Raw genomic sequence first — 18,371 nt, 5'->3', positions numbered from 1 at the left:
GTCATCAAATCCAACCCCCTGCTCAAAGCAGGACCAATCCCCAACTAAATCATCCCAGCCAGGGCTTTGTCAAGCCAGGCCTTAAAAACCTCTAAGGAAGGAGATTCCACCACCTCCCTAGGTAACGCATTCCAGTGCTTCACCACCCTCCTAGTGAAAAAGTTTTTTCTAATATCCAATAATAGTCCTTCAACCCAGAAATTATTTGCTCTTTCTCTTTCCCTTTCCTTATCACCTTTTTCTCTTCTTCCATCTCCAACTCATTCTATGCACCTCCATGCAAATTCCTTCCTTTTTTTTTATTAGCAGAGCCAATAAATTGTTGCAGAAACATGTTTATGGGGCTAACTTTACAATTCCCAGAGGAGGCTTGATGTACAAACATTTCGGTGCATAAACTGGCCTTCAGGATTTCATAAAACTAGGGTGAAATCTGACTAGTAAGGTAGCAGTTTAACAACTTCTCCCTTCTTTAGTATTCAAAATCCTCAGTCTCCTAAGTTGCATGGCAGGGGATAATTCTTTTCCAGCACATTCCACCAGGTATCTAGCTAATTATCCCTTTTTCCTTCTTCCCTGTAGAACACTGACTTGATGGGTCAGCTTTTCCAGTTGGTGTTTCCCATGCTGTTTGAAATCAATCAATTGATTTAGGGTAGTCACATCTCTTCCACCACTTTGTGATTGTGATTCTTGCTGCAACTAACAAAAGATAATCAGTTCTTTGTAGAGCTTATACACTGAATTTTGGGGAAAATTCAACAAAAAACAACAAAAAGTTATTGACCAGATGGCAACCCACAGTCTTCTTAATGGAGTCCCCAACCTTCTTCCAAAACTGTCCCAGCTTTTGGATAGGTCAGCCACGTGTGAAGAAATTCACCTGTTTTGTTACACTCTCTCCGGCCCATCCCTGTACCACAAATGTATGTCTGGCTTTAAGGTGGGGTAGGTACCATTGTTAGAGGATTTTAACATAGTTTTCTTTTATAAGCCTGGATATTGAGGTACAAGGGCCACTTTTCCAAATGCTTTGCCAATCCTCATCCTTAATCTCCATACCCCAGTCTGCATTCCACCTTTTCATGAGCATATTTTTTCCTCTAAGTAACAATTTAAAATAACTTTCTGTAAGGTGGAATGAAGACCCTTGTGTTTCATAGGTGTGATGAGTAATTTCTCAAAGTCTGTTCATTTTCTGCATAGGTTTGACTGTCTAAGAGGGTGGACTGAAAAATGTCTCACTTGCAGGTATTGGTACAATGGAACTTTAGTATCTTTTGCAAACTTCAAACAATCTAAATGTAGCTTCTCTGAATAATTGACCAAATCTTATTATACTGATATACTCCCAGGTGTTAACATTTCCCAGAGTTTTATTAGAGTTGAATTCTGTGATAGCTATTCTTGGCATTAGAGGTGATGGAGATGGGCTTATTTTTTTTTGTAAGTGTTATCCCACATCCCTGTTGGTGCCCTCTTAAAAGTTGCTTGATATTATTTTTGGTCTAGAGATTTTCTTTATGAAAGGAATCCTTTGTTGTTTCATTGTAAGGTAATGTGTCTGTTTTACTGCTAACCATGGTTATTAGAAACTGGAGGTATCTAACAAAGCAAATTTCCCATTTGGCTTGCCCAGTAATAACACAATATTTGTTAGCGCCAAATCCCCCCTTTTGCCAAGGTCTGTTTAGGCCGGTCTGTTTGATTCTTGGCTTCCTGTGTCCCCAAAATAATGTGCTCTTTACCTTCAAGTAAGGTGTCTACGGGACAATGATTTGGAAGACAAAACTGATGTGAGGAAAGATATTTGTTTTCACTGACCAGTTTTCTGAACCAGTTCTAATGTTACAGCAGCCTGGCCATTTTTTGGACATAAGTATTTCCAGGGATGGCAATGATATGGCCACCCATTTTTAGTTATCTTTATTTTTTAAGGTTTTATGCAGGTCAGGATTTCCACTAATATCCAGCAGATCAGACTTCTATCATACTTCATGTTAAAATCTGAAACTTTACCAAACTTAGAAAACCCAATAACAATGGGAGATTTCGACTATGCCCATGCTGACTGGGTACACATTTCCTCAGGATGACATACAGAGGTAAAGTTTCTAGAAACCATTAATGACTACTTCTTGGAGCAGCTTGACCTGGAACCCACAAGAGGAGAGGCAATTCTTTGGGATCATTAAGGGTATAGGGGCTATAGAAATCTACGATACTGTTATTGCTAATAGTCCCAGGAAATGCGGGCCCAACCCGGCCAATAGGATAGGAGCCGAAAGCCCAGGCTCTTGAGGAAAGGGGACCAGTGAAGGACACAACATAACTAAGGAGCCCAGAGAGAAGCGATTAGAGTGAACCTGTGATCTTCAGTCCAACACATTTTGCTGCTGTCTCTGTTAAGTTTGTAGGATGGTTCTGGGGTCTGCCTTGTGCTGGCTAAGGACAAAATGATAGGTTGAGAAGTATTTTGTGGCATCTCCTACTAGGGACACCCTCAGGTGTCCCTGTCCCACTGGGTAGCGGGGTGGGGGGACCCCGGACAGCTCCCTTCCCAGTGAAAATCCCTGGCTCACAGTGATGTTACATACACATGAAACAGCAACACCTGTGCCTGACTCCACCTCCTCAGATGGTCACTCGACTAGCCCAGGCTGAGATACAGTGTCCTAGTGGGGACGGGGTGGATATGATAGGTCAATAACTCCTTTCTGTGTTTGATTGCACGGTGCTGCACCCGCTTACTCTCTCCTGGGCTCCACTGTCTTTCCCCAGTTATCGTTCCCCTCCATGGCCCCAAATCGCTTTCCATCTCTCCTTCCCCAGCAGTGTTAATGTGAGGGGGGAACCAGCCGGCTGTTTCGTGGCGTGCTCCTCCACTCCAGTGTGCGGCATGGTATGGCCCTTTGAGGCAAGCTTGGCTCCGCCATGCCCATATCATAGCAACTCTTCCTCAGCCTCACTGATGAGCTGGCAACATAAGAGCTAATTAGTGACCTCAACTGAGTGTAATGGGGCTTAATCAGAAAGACTGATCCAAGCTGTGGTAGTGAAGCATGGAGAGCCCTATTTCAATATAGCTGGGAACTTAGTAGGGAGAAGAAGACCCTGGAGGAAGGAACAAGGGGAGTTCCCCTCTGGGAAGAGCCTGAAGAAGTCAGGCTGAGAGACCCACGGAGCAGAATAGGCTCTTTTGGGGGAGATCTGAGCTGGGGCCTATGAGGAGAAGGGAATAGATGAGAAGTGAGAAGCGCAGGGGGGCAAAAGGACTATTAGTTATAAGAGAAACTTTGCAGAAGGGAGCTACCAAAGGAAAGCTGTTGGAATGCCTGGGGGAGGGAGACAGTAGGGGAATCCTGGTGAGAAAGAAGCAAGGTAAGAAAAACTGTGCAGAGGCCAGGAGAAGGGGCCAGGAAGCAGAGGATTTTAGTGGAGTTTGGGTATTTGATTTGGACTTTGAGTTGGCTCTTTGGTTACCTCAGAAGGAAACTGAACTGTGTGTGACCTGGCTGGAGGGCTGAACCACAGAAGACCTGGAACCAGGTCCAGAGGCAGACAACATGCAGGAGGCACTGGAGCTGAGGATACTGGCGACAGGACACATGGATGCAAGGGGGCGCTTCAAGGGTGACTGTGTGCCACCACAATGCAGAAGTTGTAAGGCCTGAACAAAGCTAACCTTCCAGAAGCCCTACTTAGCCCCATGGAATATATGCTGCTCAGGATCTAAAGAGGAGGCAGCATGCTTTGTTCCATCAGAAACATGAGGCTGTCAGTGCGACCCGCGATCTAACCCATTGTGTTCGGCACAAAGAAATCGCTTTGAAGTTTCCATTGTGCTGCCCCGGACAGTGCAGCATGAATTTGTCACCGTGCCACCCAGCTGTGGCCTGAGAGTGAAGGCATTTAATGACAGGGCGGTGCTCGTGAGAGCAAACCTCTTGTCCATCCATGGACACATGGGTACCACTATGGAATGGAACAAGCCTGGAGTGATAGCCTCACCATTATCCCCCTCCTGTCCCGGCAGTGCCTTAGAGCTCCATCAGTGTGACGCACAGTGCGAAGGGAACGCAATGGGATTTTTATCATTACTACTTACTGAGTGCTGCACGCAGCATAAACTCTGCTCCTTGGAGTTTACAGTCTAAGCTAGACTCAGCAACTCACTCTAGACCCATGGTTCTCAAACTTTTGTACTGGTGACCCCTTTCACATAGCAAGCCTCTGAGTGTGACCTCCCGTATAAATTAAAAACACTTTTTAATATATTTAACACCATTATAAATGCTGGAGGCAAAGCGGGGTTTGCGGTGGAGGCTGACAGCTCACAACCCCCCATGTAATAACCTTGCGACCCTTTGAGGGGTCCTGACCCCCTGTTTGAGAACCCCTGCTCTAGACAAACAAGTGACATTTCAAGGCAGTATGGAGATTTTATTTCTTCATTAGATATTAGTTTAGGCAAGAATTTTTATAAGGGTTCATTTTAATAGGAAAGCTCAAAACCAAATTGCAGCCTAAGCTCATGGAAACACTGCAGGCCGCACCGAGTGATTGTCACAAATTACAAGAGACTTTTAGTGGGTTTAAAAATTATAGCAAATACTAAATATATAGATCCCCACACGGAGGCTCCATCCACGCCGCTCTTTTTGCATGTTCTGAAAATGAAAGACAAACCATTTTGCTATTGGCACCTGCTTTGCTCTCCCCAGCTGCTCCGTTTTAGTGCCACGAGCAGGTGTAAGAGCAGATTTCAGTATTAATCATCCACATTAGTGAGCGTCCATATTGAACTCGCAATTCCATAACGTATCAGCTGAGGGCTGGTGAAATGTTATTTTCTGATATTTGCTGTGGATGAGAAGGAGCTGACGCTGTTGGGTGAGAAATTCCAAACCTGGAGGGAGGGGTTCCCTTTCCCCCCCCAGCCAGAATGTGAATTGTGGGCAAAACTGGGAATGTCCCAGAATGGCCCATTGGAAAAGGCCTGAGATGGTCCATCAATAAGTTTATTATCCGTCTCCCTTATGAAAGCAGCTGTTAAAGGGATGTCCATTCGATGAATATAACATTGTCAAGAATGTTTAAAATAAGCCCTTATCCATTTGGAATCCCCCCTCCACACACCAATAGAAAGCCATTCCCTTTTGCGTTGCAGTGGGGTGACCCCGCTGAAGCCAAAGGTGTAAGAGGATGGATCAGCCAGGGTGGCTTGAAGTCAATGAGAGGAGAATTTGACCTGGAATTTGTCACAGGGCCTTGACTCAGCTGGAGTGCTGTTCTCTGGCTGTTCTGGTCTATGGTTAACAGCTCCAGCAATTGAATGGCCCTCCCCAGGCCGTGAAGGTCAGGTGACTGAGGTGAGGCACACGGGAAGGCTGGTCTAATAGTCACAGCGCTGGCCTGGAACTCAAGAAAGTTCCTCTCTACAGAGTCTAGCTGCAGGGTCACTGTGAGGTCTGAGGGAGAGAACAATGAGGGATGATGGCAGAGGGGTCATGTAGACTCTCCTCCCCAAAGGCACTGGCCTTTTTTTGCTGCAGTTTCACCACAGTGCTTGCCCGACCTCACAACATGGGGATGGACCCAGTGACTCCATCCTGTCCCGAGCTCAGGGCGTGTGTCATGCTGTCCCTGCACTACATAGCCTCCGCTTATTAATTGATGTCATTGCTGAATGCAAGCCCCAAGCAGAGGGCTCTTACCTCAGCCCAGTAGATGGGGACATCGCTGCATAGGAGGTTCAGAGAGGTGCCCAGGGTCGTGCGGTCGGCCAGCTGCCTCTCGCGGAAGCTGTAAGACATGCTGTTGTCTCCTGGGACCTGCTGGGAAACAAAGCGAAACTGTTTACATTGGCATGAAACTGAAATTAAATTTTAGAATAAAAACAAATATTCCAGAGCTGATTGGAGCTGCCCAGTCCCAGAAATTCCCTGAGAACTCTCACTGCTTTGATTTTGTCAGTAAAATTCCTTGTAGACACCCCAGAGAAGGGGCCACGTGCCAGCTGGTATCTGGACCTTCTCTGGCCACGCTGGCTCACTCTTCTACCGCACTCACCTGGGTGGCGAAGTTCTCAATTCTCTGAGTAATTTCGGCCAGGCTGGGTATGGCGACCTTATCCATCTTCACAACCAAACATTTCCTTCTGTCCTGAACCCGGAAGCCAATGAGACTCTGGAAGGCAATGGGGAGAAAGATTGGCTGCACAAGTCAAGACAAAGGGTATGTCTACTCTGCAACATAAGTCTGTGCTTGAGCCTGGACTCAAGCCTAACCCCCCTCGTGTCTACACTGCAGTTGCGCTGACCCAGAGCTTGGACCCAAGATCTGAGGACTGTCCAAGCTCGAGTTAAGCCGGGACCCAGGGCTCTGTGGCTTTGCAGTATAGACACAGCCCCACTTGACTCGGGTCCCAGGAGTCAGACGGAAGTATCCCACAATTCCATGGGACAATTTCCTTAGTCCTCTCTAGCTCAACGATCTGCAATCCACTCTATTGAAAATGGAAGCCACCCCCCATTGCGAACGGCAGCAGCTCCGGTCAGCAGAACCCATTCTTTTCTGATCACCCATCTGCAAGCACACTGTCAGAGAGCCTCCTGGGTTGGCAATGGAGAGCGAACAGATCAAGCCTTTTGCAAATGAGCAGGGCAGGCAGTAAAGTTTTCATACAGTGTACCCCAGTCCTAGGGCTAGAGTGGCGACATTTCAGAGTGGGGGTGGGGAGATGCTAGGGATACCATTACTTTGACTTGGGTCTGCACCCTGCAGTGTGGATGTCAGAGCCCTAGGTTTTAGCAAGGCTTAGAAAAGTCTTAAGGTAGGGTTAAAATACAATATAGATGCCCAAGCCCAGGGTTCCCTAACACGAGTCAGCTGACTCAAGTCCCACTAGCCCTGGGCTTGCATTTCAGTGTAGACACACCCCCATGGCATTTGGTGCATGAACCCACTGTGCATCAGTGTGTGGGAAATGGGTGGGGGGATGTGCCAGTGAGGGGAGCGGGAGAAGTGTGCAGGTCAGCAGCGTGGCTGCCAATGAGCTATTACAGCACCACAGTGGAGGCCTTGGGGGCTTGAATGTGAAAGGCTAGACCGGGGTGTCAAATGCCTGGCCCATGGGCCAGCTCCAGCTCCCAGCATGAACACCTCACTCTTCCCACATTCACTGTGATTCAGGAGGGCCAGAGACCTGAGTGGACATGGCTGAGGAGAGCTTGTGTCTGATTGGCCACAGGCAACTGGGCCCCTTCCCCTCCTGAGCGGATGCCACCAGCGCCCCACAGCCTGAGCTCAAAGAGAGCTCCTTCCCTACCCATCGCCCTCCTTGTTCCCATGACTGCCAGGCCCCAACAGCACCAGGCTGAGGAGAGCAGCTGCTGATCTGCCTCCATCACTGCTTCACGCTGCTCTCAGCAGCCCAGCTGCAGGGGAGAGTCTCCTTCTCCCTCACGCCTGCTGGCCACCACTGAGCCCTGTGCACCAGGACCCAAAGGTGGGGGAGCAAGTGCCTGGAGGGGAAATGGAAGAGGAGGCCAATGTCCAAAGGAAACTGGTTAAGAGAGAACGGGGCTTGGGGAGGGAGGCATGTGCTCAAGGGGGGCTGAGCTGTGAGAATTCCCACAGAGGGGTGGGTGAGAGGGAGTGGGGAGGACAGGAAGTGCCCAAGGGGTGGGGGCTAAGTGTCTTGGTACGTTGGGGGTGGGGGAGAGAAGTGCCCCCAACAGGGTAAGAGACTGAGGGAAGGAAAATCACAAGAAGCTGGAGTGGGGACTTATGAGGAGAGGCTGAGGGAACTGGGCTTATTTAGTCTGCAGAAGAGAAGAGTGAGGGGGGGATTTGATAGCAGCCTTAAACTACCTGTAGGGGGGTTCCAAAGAGGATGGAGCTCGGCTGTTCTCAGTGGTGGCAGATGACAGAACAAGGAGTAATGGTCTCAAGTTGCAGTGGGGGAGGTCTAGGTTGGATATTAGGAAACACTATTTCACTAGCAGGGTGGTGAAGCACTGGAATGGGTTACCTAGGGGAGGTGGTGGAATCTCCATCCTTAGAGGTTTTTAAGGCCCGGCTTGCCAAAGCCCTGGCTGGGATGATTTAGTTGGGGTTGGTCCTGCTTTGAGCAAGGGGTTGGACTAGATGACCTCCTGAGCTCTCTTCCAATCCTATTCTTCTATGATTCTATGACTGCCCATAGTGGAGAAACACAGAGCTCAGTTAATGGACAGACTAAGGGAGGCTGTCTATTGCCTTTAAATGCAGTATTTAATGTCACTAACTAAAGGGGCATGTTCTGCAGTCAGTGATGATTGTAAAATTTGCCTGTTGCCAGTGATGGTCTCACCCCAGGTCCATGGACTTTAACTGAAAGGGTAAATGGGCCCTTACTACCGTGAGCAAGGCTTGAGGAAAGGAAGGAAATTACACCATCCAGACCGTCTGGAGTGTAGTTCCCAGCTTGCATAAACATACTCAGTCTAGCTTGATGAGCGCTAGCACAAATATAAATAATGACATACTTGCAGGAGCACGGGCAGCGGCAGCACAGCTTAGCCAGCGCAAGTATGTACCTACAAAGGTGGCTTTGTGACACCACTGCCAGTGCTACCAGCGATACTAGTTATACTTGTGGAACTAGTGTGAGTATGTGTTTGTGAACTGGGAATCTGAGCCCTACCTCCTAGTGTAGATGTAGCCAATATGTGATCTCGCCACTATGGAGAAAGCATCACATCGTGTAAGCTCTTGTCGTGTTTTCTGTCCAGACCTGCCTCATGTGCCAGGTATTTCTAAGGGTTCACACACCAGTCTCGTAGGAACAATTTTCACACCTAGTGCTCTGAGATCCCGTTTACTCTTTCAAGTCAGCCTGGAACATCTGTGGGACTCACGTGTTTATAGTCATACACGACAGTCGCTGAGGTTGTGTTGCCCTCGATGTGAAAGGCAGCCACGTTCTCCTGGCTGCTCACCATCATCGTCTGTTCAGTCACTTCCCCGTTGCTTCCACTGCTGGTGATTTGGATGATCTGTAGGAGACACATCACACATGGTAAAATGTTTTCATTGGACTCTGCTGCCTCTGAGGCTGTTTGCATGGACAGGGACTCTGTAAACAAACAGTTGGAAGATAAAAGACCAGTCAACTGGCTGTGACAGTGTCCCTTGGTGATACGGCCTCCGTCACAGGCTGCTGGCTGACATTTACCAGCTGGGCAAAGCCTGAGAGGGGTGAATTGCACAGAAGATCCAAGTAAAACAGCAATAGGCATCACTGACCTTTAGGCTTTTCTCTTCCAACAAAGCCAGATTGGAATGCTGACACATAGTCAGCATTTGGGAACATGAGCATAACTGTGTGTATGAGTTTAAGAGGGTGGCTTGCTCCTTTAAGGGCCAGAGGCCAGCCAGCCCTGGTCTATTACCAGCTGGAAAGGGAGTAAGGAATTATAAAAGCCAGCAAGTGACTCAGCTGAGAGGGACTGAGAGTCTCCTGCAGTGGTCCCTGGAGAAGGGTGGCTCCAGGTGGGAAGCCCTGGCAGTGTGGCTGGGTAGCAAGCCCCAGCTGGAAATCTGGATTTTCCTTTTGTGAGTTTGGTCCTTTGGACAATCAATGGAGCCCAGTGTCACAATAGCAACAGACACTTTCTGTTTCCTACGGGGAACTGTGTGGAAGTAACCCCTCTTGGGGAGCTGTCTGAGAAGCCATGAGGCTGCAGAAGCCAGGGTATCAGCAGCCACAGTAAAGCTGGAGTTGTTAATGGACCCTATGTCAGCATGGCAGAAGATCCCTACACAACGAAGCATAAAACACCCAGAACCAAGATGTAAAGATTAATGTGGCGTGGCTGATAATTCCGCAGGCTGCTGAGGAAGCCGGCCTTCTCCCAGTCAGGCTTATCCCACAGACCAGATTAATGGCACCTGCCTTCCATTACCTGCTCTACTCACCTTTTCGGTGTGTTTCTGAGTCATGTAAACTCCAATCAGAACGGCTCCAATTATGATAATGGCCAAGAGGACCACCACCACGGAGATGAGGATGATCTCCTTCCGGTTCCTGGGCACTGCAGGCATAAACCTGTATGCCTGGGGCAAACGCACATTACATTCTGATTATAGACACTAACTGCCAATGACCTGATGTTAACAGCTGCTCCACAGCAAGGGAAACACGGACTTCTAATGGCCTTTGACCAATCTATAGACACTGGTGTGGAGCTCGTAATCAGGATGAGGGATAAAATATACATCCTGTCTTGATTTAAAGACTCCAAATATCTAGCACATCCCTTGATAAGCTGTTCCAATGGTTTAATGTCATATAAAACATACAGATTCACTCACACAGATGCCTTCTTCAAATCGAGCTCACGCATTCACTGACATTCATTTTCTTATTTGCGGACAGCACTCACTCAGCCCTCCTCTCCAGCATGGTCAAGGGTGGGCATGCAGGCACACCCTCAGCACACAAATCGCAATCCAATGTAACGCAAAGATAGATCAGCATCACTCACAGGTGGCTCTGCAGGCATGGTGGGCTTGGTGCTATCTTTGGAGTCCATTTCTGCTGCACGTTAAATGCAAACCCAGAGATGCTGCCTTCTCCCTGAGGAGCCGGGCTTTATATAGAATCTATTTGTATAAGAGTGGAATGGGCCAAGGGGTGTTTCTCCTTCCGTACTTCAGCGAAAGTTCTTGCCAGGAACAGATCAGCCAACTGACAGGTTATTATCCTGGGTTTGATCTAATGAACCTTCAACAAACCTTCCCTTTGACTAGTATAGAATGGAAAGAAGGTATAAAGGAAACATGATATTTTACATTTTGTACTGAGGTTTATTAGGTGATTTTTTACAAAAAAGATCCCCCCTCTAAATTTGGGTGTGTTACTGTTGTATAATATTTATATTTCATAAATATCCAGCAGCCCCAATAAGAACCGGGCCCCACCGTGACAAGGCTCTACAAAGACATGAATACATGGTCCCTGCCCCAAATGTTTGGAGTCTAAAAAGAGGGGGGGAAATATATAGTTGTTAAATAAAAAATACAGTTATCCCTGTATCTTAATGAAGTTTGAGATACCTTCTTCAGAGCTTGAAAAATCTGAGTTGCAGATTGTCTGAGTCTCTTCCCAAGAAAGTGACATGTCTACCATGATAAAGAACAGATGAAAGGGATATTCCAGATTTAAATAAATCCCTTTAAAAAAAAATCTTTTGTAACTTTTTTTCAAATATTTTTTGTTGTGGCTGAAATTTCTCATACCTAGTCTCAGCCCAAAGATGAATGATTTGGGGGTAGGTTTCCACACAGTCCACTTGGGCTGTGTTTGAATTATGCAAGGATGGAATAAGTGTCCCTTAAAAAGAGAGAGCGAGAGAAAGAGAGAGAGAGAGAGACAGCTCCACTGGGGCACCAGATCTGAAAACCTTCAATCTTTGAGAAAATTCGAATCCACAGACTTCTTGGCTTGGATCTGTCTATATAAAATGGATCTGAGTTTGAATACTAGATCCAAATCTTCACAGAGTTTGGAGGAATTCATGAATTCAGCCCACCACTGCTCAATACAAACTGAGCTAGGCATCTGAAATTGTGTTAAAATACTGTGCTAAATCCATTTTAGAATAACAACGAAATCGTAGTGTAGACGGAGGATCTGATTCTGCTGTCACTTAAACCGTGTGAATCAGGAGTAGCTCCACTGAAGGGAAAGGAATTGCTCTGGTTTCAAACTGGAATAGGTGAGCAGAGAATCAGGCCCTTTGTTTCTCTTTTGGAATCTAATAACAATATTTTTAATTGTTAGCAGGGTCTCAGCAGTTTGCTTTTAAATGCCTCCCTAGAGACCATTCTCAGTTTGTTCAAACAACTGTATTGAGCCGTTTCTCCTTTATGTTGGCAGCTCTTTTGGGCAGGGAATATGTTCTATATCCAGTTATTCACCTATGTCGTGTCTCCTCAAAAAGCTGTATAACTAGAGAGTTAACGACAGAGCTCCTCTGAGAGCTAGGAAACATCCGGTCAGGAAATCACTTCTATCTAAAACAACAAAAACGCTCAAATGACATAACAAGTGGTGATAAGGAGAGACAGGTCACCAAAAATCTGAAACACTGTCAGATTCATCTCTGGGTAACTACTGAAGCCAGCAGAGTCACACCAGGCACGCACCTGGTCCTTTGTTTATCTTATCTTACACTTAAAAAAATATTGAGGTTGCTTTTTCAGGGATCGCAGTTTCACGAATGTGGCTCGGTTCTCCACTACATCCTAGTTTGTGTGTAATTTAGCGCAAAGTAGCCTTAGCAGACTGGACAATCCAACCGTCTTGTCTTTCAGGGTCGAAAACACAGCGTGAGTTATTACATCTCAGTATTTGCCACTCCATAGACATCGAAGTACTGCAGTGTCCTCTATTCTGACTAAAGGAAGAAAGTGCCACAGACACCCGGAGCAGTGCCGCAGATACGCAGAGCGGCAAATACTAATTTTCTGTGGTACCTGCATTTTGGTGGACCCTCAGTATTAAGCTTTCGGCCTTGCTAATGCGTTTTGCAGGGGTCACATTAGAGGTTGCAGCTCATGGGACGGGGGGCACTCTGGCCATCTTTGCCTATTGCTGTTCCTGTATCCTCCCGTTCATTGAGGGGTGGGGGAGAGTTATGAGGCTTCTGGATGTATTAGCACAAGAGCAGCATGAATATGCAGATGTTGCTGCCCAAACAGCGGCGGCAGGATCGACGGTGTCTGTCCCTTGTCTGAACCCCACAAATCTGACCCTTTGCAAATCTGCAACTCAAATCATGAGGCTGTTAAGTATCTTGGGTGCCTGCCTTCATGCTCCCTCTGAACAGAGCTTCACGCAGCCAGAGACAGAATCTCTGCTCTGGCTCCACCAGCTGGTTTGGCCCAAACTTCACCATTGTTTGTCAAATCCACCTCCCTCCCTAGAGGTTCCAGGTGGGCAGCATTTCCGAAGCAGTGGAAAAACTGCGTATGAAGAAAATCTTTCACCCCCAGGGCAAGAAGCAACAAAGCCCAGAAATACATGCCAATTTGAGTATCCCAGCTGGAAGGTGCAGAGGTGGCAAATGAGAGAGAGAAGACAGGACAGGAGTGTGAGGCTGACAGACCAGTTCAGCTTGGACCCCTAGGCCATTTCACTTGTGTGTGAACAGCAAAGTAATGTTAAGTGTATTTGTATGGGTGGATCAATTCACTTGTGTTAGTTTAGTTCAAAGGAAATGTTAATGGCATTGTCTTGACTTATCTATAAACCCGTTGATTGCTATCGCATTACATTATGTATGTCCCTGTAATTAAATAACCCTAGATCAAAAGTGTGTGTATAGTCAGGAGTTAGCACTTCGTGAATACTAATGAATGATACTTGTATTGTTTCTTATCTATCCCTATTATAGTGTAATGGCAGGCAATTGCATTATGTATGTCACTGTAACTAAATTACTTGTTTCAGAGTGGTAACCGTGTTAGTCTGTATCAGCAAAAAGAATGAGGAGTACTTGTGGCACCTTAGAGACTAATAAATGTATTTGGGCATAAGCTTTCGTGGGCTAAAACCCACTTCATCGGATGCATGCAGTGGAAAATACAGTAGGAAGATATATATATATACAGAGAGAACATGAAGAAATGGGGGTTGCCATACCAACTCTAACAAGACTAATCAATTAAGGTGGGCTATTATCAGCAGGAGAAAAAAAACTTTTGTAGTGATAATCAGGATGGCCTATTTCCAACAGTTGACAAGAAGGTGTGAGTAACAGTAGGGAAAAAATTAGCATGGGGAAATAGTTTTACTTTGTGTAATGACCCATCCACTCCCTGTCTTTATTCAAGCCTAATTTAATGGTGTCCAGTTTGCAAATTAATTCCAATTCTGCAGTTTCTCGTTGGAGTCTGTTTTTGAAGTTTTTTTGTTGGAGTATTGCGACTTTTAGGTCTGTAATTGAGTGTCCAGGGATGTTGAAGTGTTCTCTGACTGGTTTTTGAATGTTATAATTCTTGACGTCTGATTTGTGTCCATTTATTCTTTTGCGTAGAGACTGTCCGGTTTGGCCAATGTACATGGCAGAGGGGCATTGCTGGCACACGATGGCATATATCACATTGATAGATGTGCAGGTGACCAAGCCTCTGATGGTGTGGTTGAAGTGATATGGTATTCACAGATTCCAAGGCCAAATCTGGATTTAAACATTGCCAGTGACCCTTGGTCACATCTTTCAGCTCCAGATGGTTGCAAAGTTCCCAGTGATGGTCCATGATAGGAATCGGAGGATGTAAAACTAGCACAGAATTCCATTCCAAGTAGGGTTTCTAGATGTTCTGCTACAGGTAGCCAGGAGCCACTTGCACGTGGGATCACTATCACATTTATTTTAGACGTGAAAAATGAAAGCCCGTTGATCATGCTGAGCTCACTCTGATTCCTGCCTTGCAGTGTGCCTGCCGGTGCCCCGTGGGCCAACTGCACACAGCACTGAATGGGCACACCAGCTAAGAAACTGTGATAACGTTGATGAGTGTGTCAAGGTCTAGGAATTTCCAGTGTGTGTAGCCATAGGAGATAAGTTAAGGCACTTTCCTTTCCATGATACTTATATCTCTCCTTACACATGCTCTTATCTGGTGATATCATTCTTCTGTGTAATCTGTCATTAGCCTGTGGTCTAGGGCTCTCCTCCTCTGCTCTTACCCAGAAACTACCAGGCCTGTGATCGCGAATAGCTGGGATAGCCGGCAGAGCAGGTGCTGCGATGAAGGGCGACACAGAGGAGGTGGCGGCAGTGAGATTCCGCCCCCCGGCAGCTGAAATCACTAACATATGGGATAGGTGGCAGAGTCTCTGAACCCAGACTTGGCACTGCAGCTGAAAATAGCGTGGTAGGTAGTGGTGATGTAACAAGGCACCCGCTACCCAGAGCTGTGATCACTAAGAGCTGGGCTAGGTGGTGGTGATAATGTCACAGCTAACCTGGTGGCTGAACTTTGTGATTTTGTCCTCACCCACAACTATTTCACATTTGGGGACAATATATACCTTCAAGTCAGCGGCACTGCTATGGGTACCCGCATGGCCCCACAATATGCCAACATTTTTATGGCTGACTTAGAACAACGCTTCCTTAGCTCTCGTCCCCTAACGCCCCTACTCTACTTGCGCTACATTGATGACATCTTCATCATCTGGACCCATGGAAAAGAAGCCCTTGAGGAATTTCACCATTATTTCAATAATTTCCATCCCACCATCAACCTCAGCCTAGATCAATCCACACAAGCGGTCCATTTCCTGGACACTACTGTGCTAATAAGCGATGGTCACATAAATACCACCCTATACCGGAAACCTACTGACCGCTACACTTACCTACATGCCTCCAGCTTCCATCCAGGACACACCACACGATCCATTGTCTACAGCCAAGCTCTAAGATATAACCGCATTTGCTCCAATCCCTCGGATAGAGACAAGCACCTACAAGATCTCTATCAAGCATTCTTAAAACTACAATACCCACCTGCTGAAGTGAAAAAACAGATTGACAGAGCCAGACGAGTACCCAGAAGTCACCTCCTACAAGACAGGCCCAACAAAGAAAATAACAGAACACCACTAGCTGTCACCTTCAGCCCCCAACTAAAACCTCTCCAGCGCATCATCAGAGATCTACAACCTATCCTGAAAGATGATCCTTTACTCTCACAGATCTTGGGAGACAGACCTGTCCTCGCTTACAGACAACCCCCCAACCTAAAGCAAATACTCACCAGCAACCACACATCACTGAACAAAACCACTAACCCAGGAACCTATCCTTGTAACAAACCCCGATGTCAACTCTGTCCACATATCTATTCCAGTGACATCATCATAGGACCTAATCACATCAGCCATACCATCAGGGGCTCGTTCACCTGCACATCTACCAATGTGATATATGCCATCATGTGCCAGCAATGCCCCTCTGCCATGTACATTGGCCAAACCGGACAGTCTCTACGCAAAAGAATTAATGGACACAAATCTGACATCAGGAATCAAAATACTCAAAAACCAGTGGGAGAACACTTTAACCTGTCTGGTCATTCAGTGACAGACCTGCGGGTGGCTATTTTACAACAGAAAAACTTCAAAAACAGACTCCAACGAGAAACTGCTGAGCTAGAATTGATATGCAAACTAGACACAATCAACTCTGGTTTGAATAAGGACTGGGAATGGCTGAGCCATTACAAACATTGAATCTATCTCCCCTTGTAAGTATTCTCACACTTGTTATCTAACTGTCTGTCTGTACTGGGCTAGCTTGATTATCACTTCAAAAGTTTTTTTTCTCTTAATTAATTGGCCTCTCAGAGGTGGTAAGACAACTCCCACCTGTTTATGCTCTCTGTATGTGTGTATATATATCTCCTCAATATATGTTCCATTCTATATGCATCCGAAGAAGTGGGCTGTAGTCCACAAAAGCTTATGCTCTAATAAATTTGTTAGTCTCTAAGGTGCCACAAGTCCTCCTGTTCTTCTTTTTTTAGAGAGCTTTGATGTTAGTTATTATATTACACGGACCATCTTCTTGTTCTGTGTTTGTTCAGTGCCAAGCACAATGGGATCCTAGTGCCCGACGAGGGCTCCAAGGCACTGCTGCAATACGCTGAGCATATTACTATGATCACACCTTGAAGGAGTAGGGCTTCATGGGGAAACCCTGCACTAGAGGAGATCCTTCCTTTCAGGCCATGCTGAGCGTGGCGATGGGTAACTTTTCTTCTTCTCCCAGATGGCCCACCTGTGGAGTCCCCCAAGTCTCTTTCTGCCCCTTCACCTGTCCTGTTCACAGTCCATAAGGATGAGTGCTAGCCTGAAGCACTGAACGATGGGGTTGGTAGAAGCTACCAAGGAAAATGGCGGCGTTTCTATTGCCCCCTGTGAATGGGGCTTCTTCCATCCTCCTTGGCTGGTAGTCTTGTCTGGGAGCAGCCCGCTAGGACTTGTGGCTCTGGTTGCCCCAGCTCATTCAGAATGGCCCCAGCTGTCGGTGAGCCAGGATGTCCCACATCCCTTGGCGGAGAAACACTCCCTCCTCCTGTCACAGCTCCCCAGCAAGGACTGTGGGATCTCCTGAGAGCTGAGTGTATCCAGGGGGTGGGGCAGCTTGGATTGGAGTCCACCCACAAGCTTCCCACTCTCCCCACCAGGCTTCAGAGCCTGACCTCCAGCCTAAGCAATATCTACACCGCTATTTTTATCACCATAGTGCAAACCCTGCAAGGCTGAGTCTGTCAAGCCGGCCTCTGAGACTCACTACCGCTTGCTGTGTAGACATACCCACAGAAGCCTGATCCTCTTCTCCCTGTTTACACACCCCCTTGCCAGGCTAGCTTTTTGGACAGCCACAGGAGAGGAGGCACTCAGCACCTCAGGATTGGGTTCTTTATGAGCAGCCTTATCAAGTTCCTGTTTCGGACACTGCAAGATGTTTTCTGTAAGCCTGGGAGGTCTGATCCTGCACTCTCACCTATAGGAGTTTTGCTGCTGACTCCCCTAGAGGTAAGCTCAGACTTAATCAAAATTAGGACCAACAGTCGCAAAAGGAGCCACTGATTTTTGGCTGAGTGCTCATCTGGAGTCACTTCTGGCCCAGATTTTAGGGTGACCAGATGTCCCGATTTTATAGGGACAGTCCCGATTTTTGGGTCTTTTTCTTATATAGGCTCTTACTACCCCCCACCCCCATCCCGATTTTTCACATTTGCTGTCTGGTCACCTACCAGATTTGCAGCTGCTGACCACCCACAACTCAGACTTCAACTGGAGCTCAGCACACCTGAAAACCATGTTTGAAAATTTTGCCCCGGCTCTCCTTCCAGTTGGCTTAGCACTTGGGGAAAAAATCCTTCACAGTTTACTCAGCTGACGTTCACATCAACCGCAAAAAAACCCCCAAACCCAACCTCTTTTGCTTCCCGAAACTTGATGTATGTTACTATGTAAGCAAAACACATCAAATGGTATGTTTAGATTCCAATAGAGAGCTGTCAAGAAGGAACAGCTGTTTCTCAGACCAACAGGATTTTCTGTTGGGTTAAGAGCTCTTCCAGCATATGGGGGTAGATAAGAAAGATAGCCACAAAAAACTAACCCAAACCTTTGTGAGATACAGAAAATGCCCTGTTGGGACAATCCTGCATTGATAACAAGATGATTGGCTCATCCTGTCTATGGACCACTTCCCCAACTGACTGTGCCTATGTGGAGCCACCAATATGTATTGTTTTTGTTTGGTGGACTGTCACTTGCTTTTAATCTCTTGATATTT

At 46.7% G+C, this 18,371-nt stretch overlaps 1 protein-coding gene across 2 annotated transcripts; it reads right to left on the bottom strand.

The window, feature by feature from the left end:
* Positions 1–4,422: 4,422 nt before the first annotated feature.
* Positions 4,423–10,192, bottom strand: LOC101932789 (pulmonary surfactant-associated protein C-like). Of its 2 annotated transcripts, none has more exons than XM_024107728.3 (5): positions 9,964–10,192; positions 8,904–9,041; positions 6,073–6,189; positions 5,718–5,837; positions 4,423–4,670 (listed from the first exon to the last, which is right to left on the bottom strand). In XM_024107728.3, exons 1-5 carry the CDS (start codon positions 10,087–10,089, stop codon positions 4,596–4,598), a joined length of 576 nt encoding a protein of 191 aa, XP_023963496.3. In that variant the 5' UTR covers positions 10,090–10,192; the 3' UTR covers positions 4,423–4,595. The 2 variants fall into 2 exon arrangements, with proteins under 2 accessions (XP_023963496.3, XP_008169301.3); XM_008171079.3 differs by having other exon boundaries at positions 5,718–5,834; positions 9,964–10,191.
* Positions 10,193–18,371: the final 8,179 nt, after the last annotated feature.

The sequence above is a fragment of the Chrysemys picta genome, chromosome 16, assembly GCF_011386835.1.
Source record: "Chrysemys picta bellii isolate R12L10 chromosome 16, ASM1138683v2, whole genome shotgun sequence".
Taxonomy (NCBI): Eukaryota; Metazoa; Chordata; order Testudines; family Emydidae; genus Chrysemys; species Chrysemys picta.
Note: the sequence above shows the minus strand (reverse complement) of the source record. Positions and strands in the feature narration are given on the sequence as shown.

Bases quoted from the DNA above. Each gene is read 5' to 3' on its own strand.
- LOC101932789 (XM_024107728.3), bottom strand. From the start codon at position 10,089: ATGCCTGCAGTGCCCAGGAACCGGAAGGAGATCATCCTCATCTCCGTG. The intron at 9,042-9,963 runs GTGAGTAGAGCA...TGTCTCCTACAG, and splicing joins CTCAGAAACACACCGAAAAG to ATCATCCAAATCACCAGCAG. The intron at 5,838-6,072 runs GTGAGTGCGGTA...TTTGTTTCCCAG, and splicing joins TTGAGAACTTCGCCACCCAG to CAGGTCCCAGGAGACAACAG.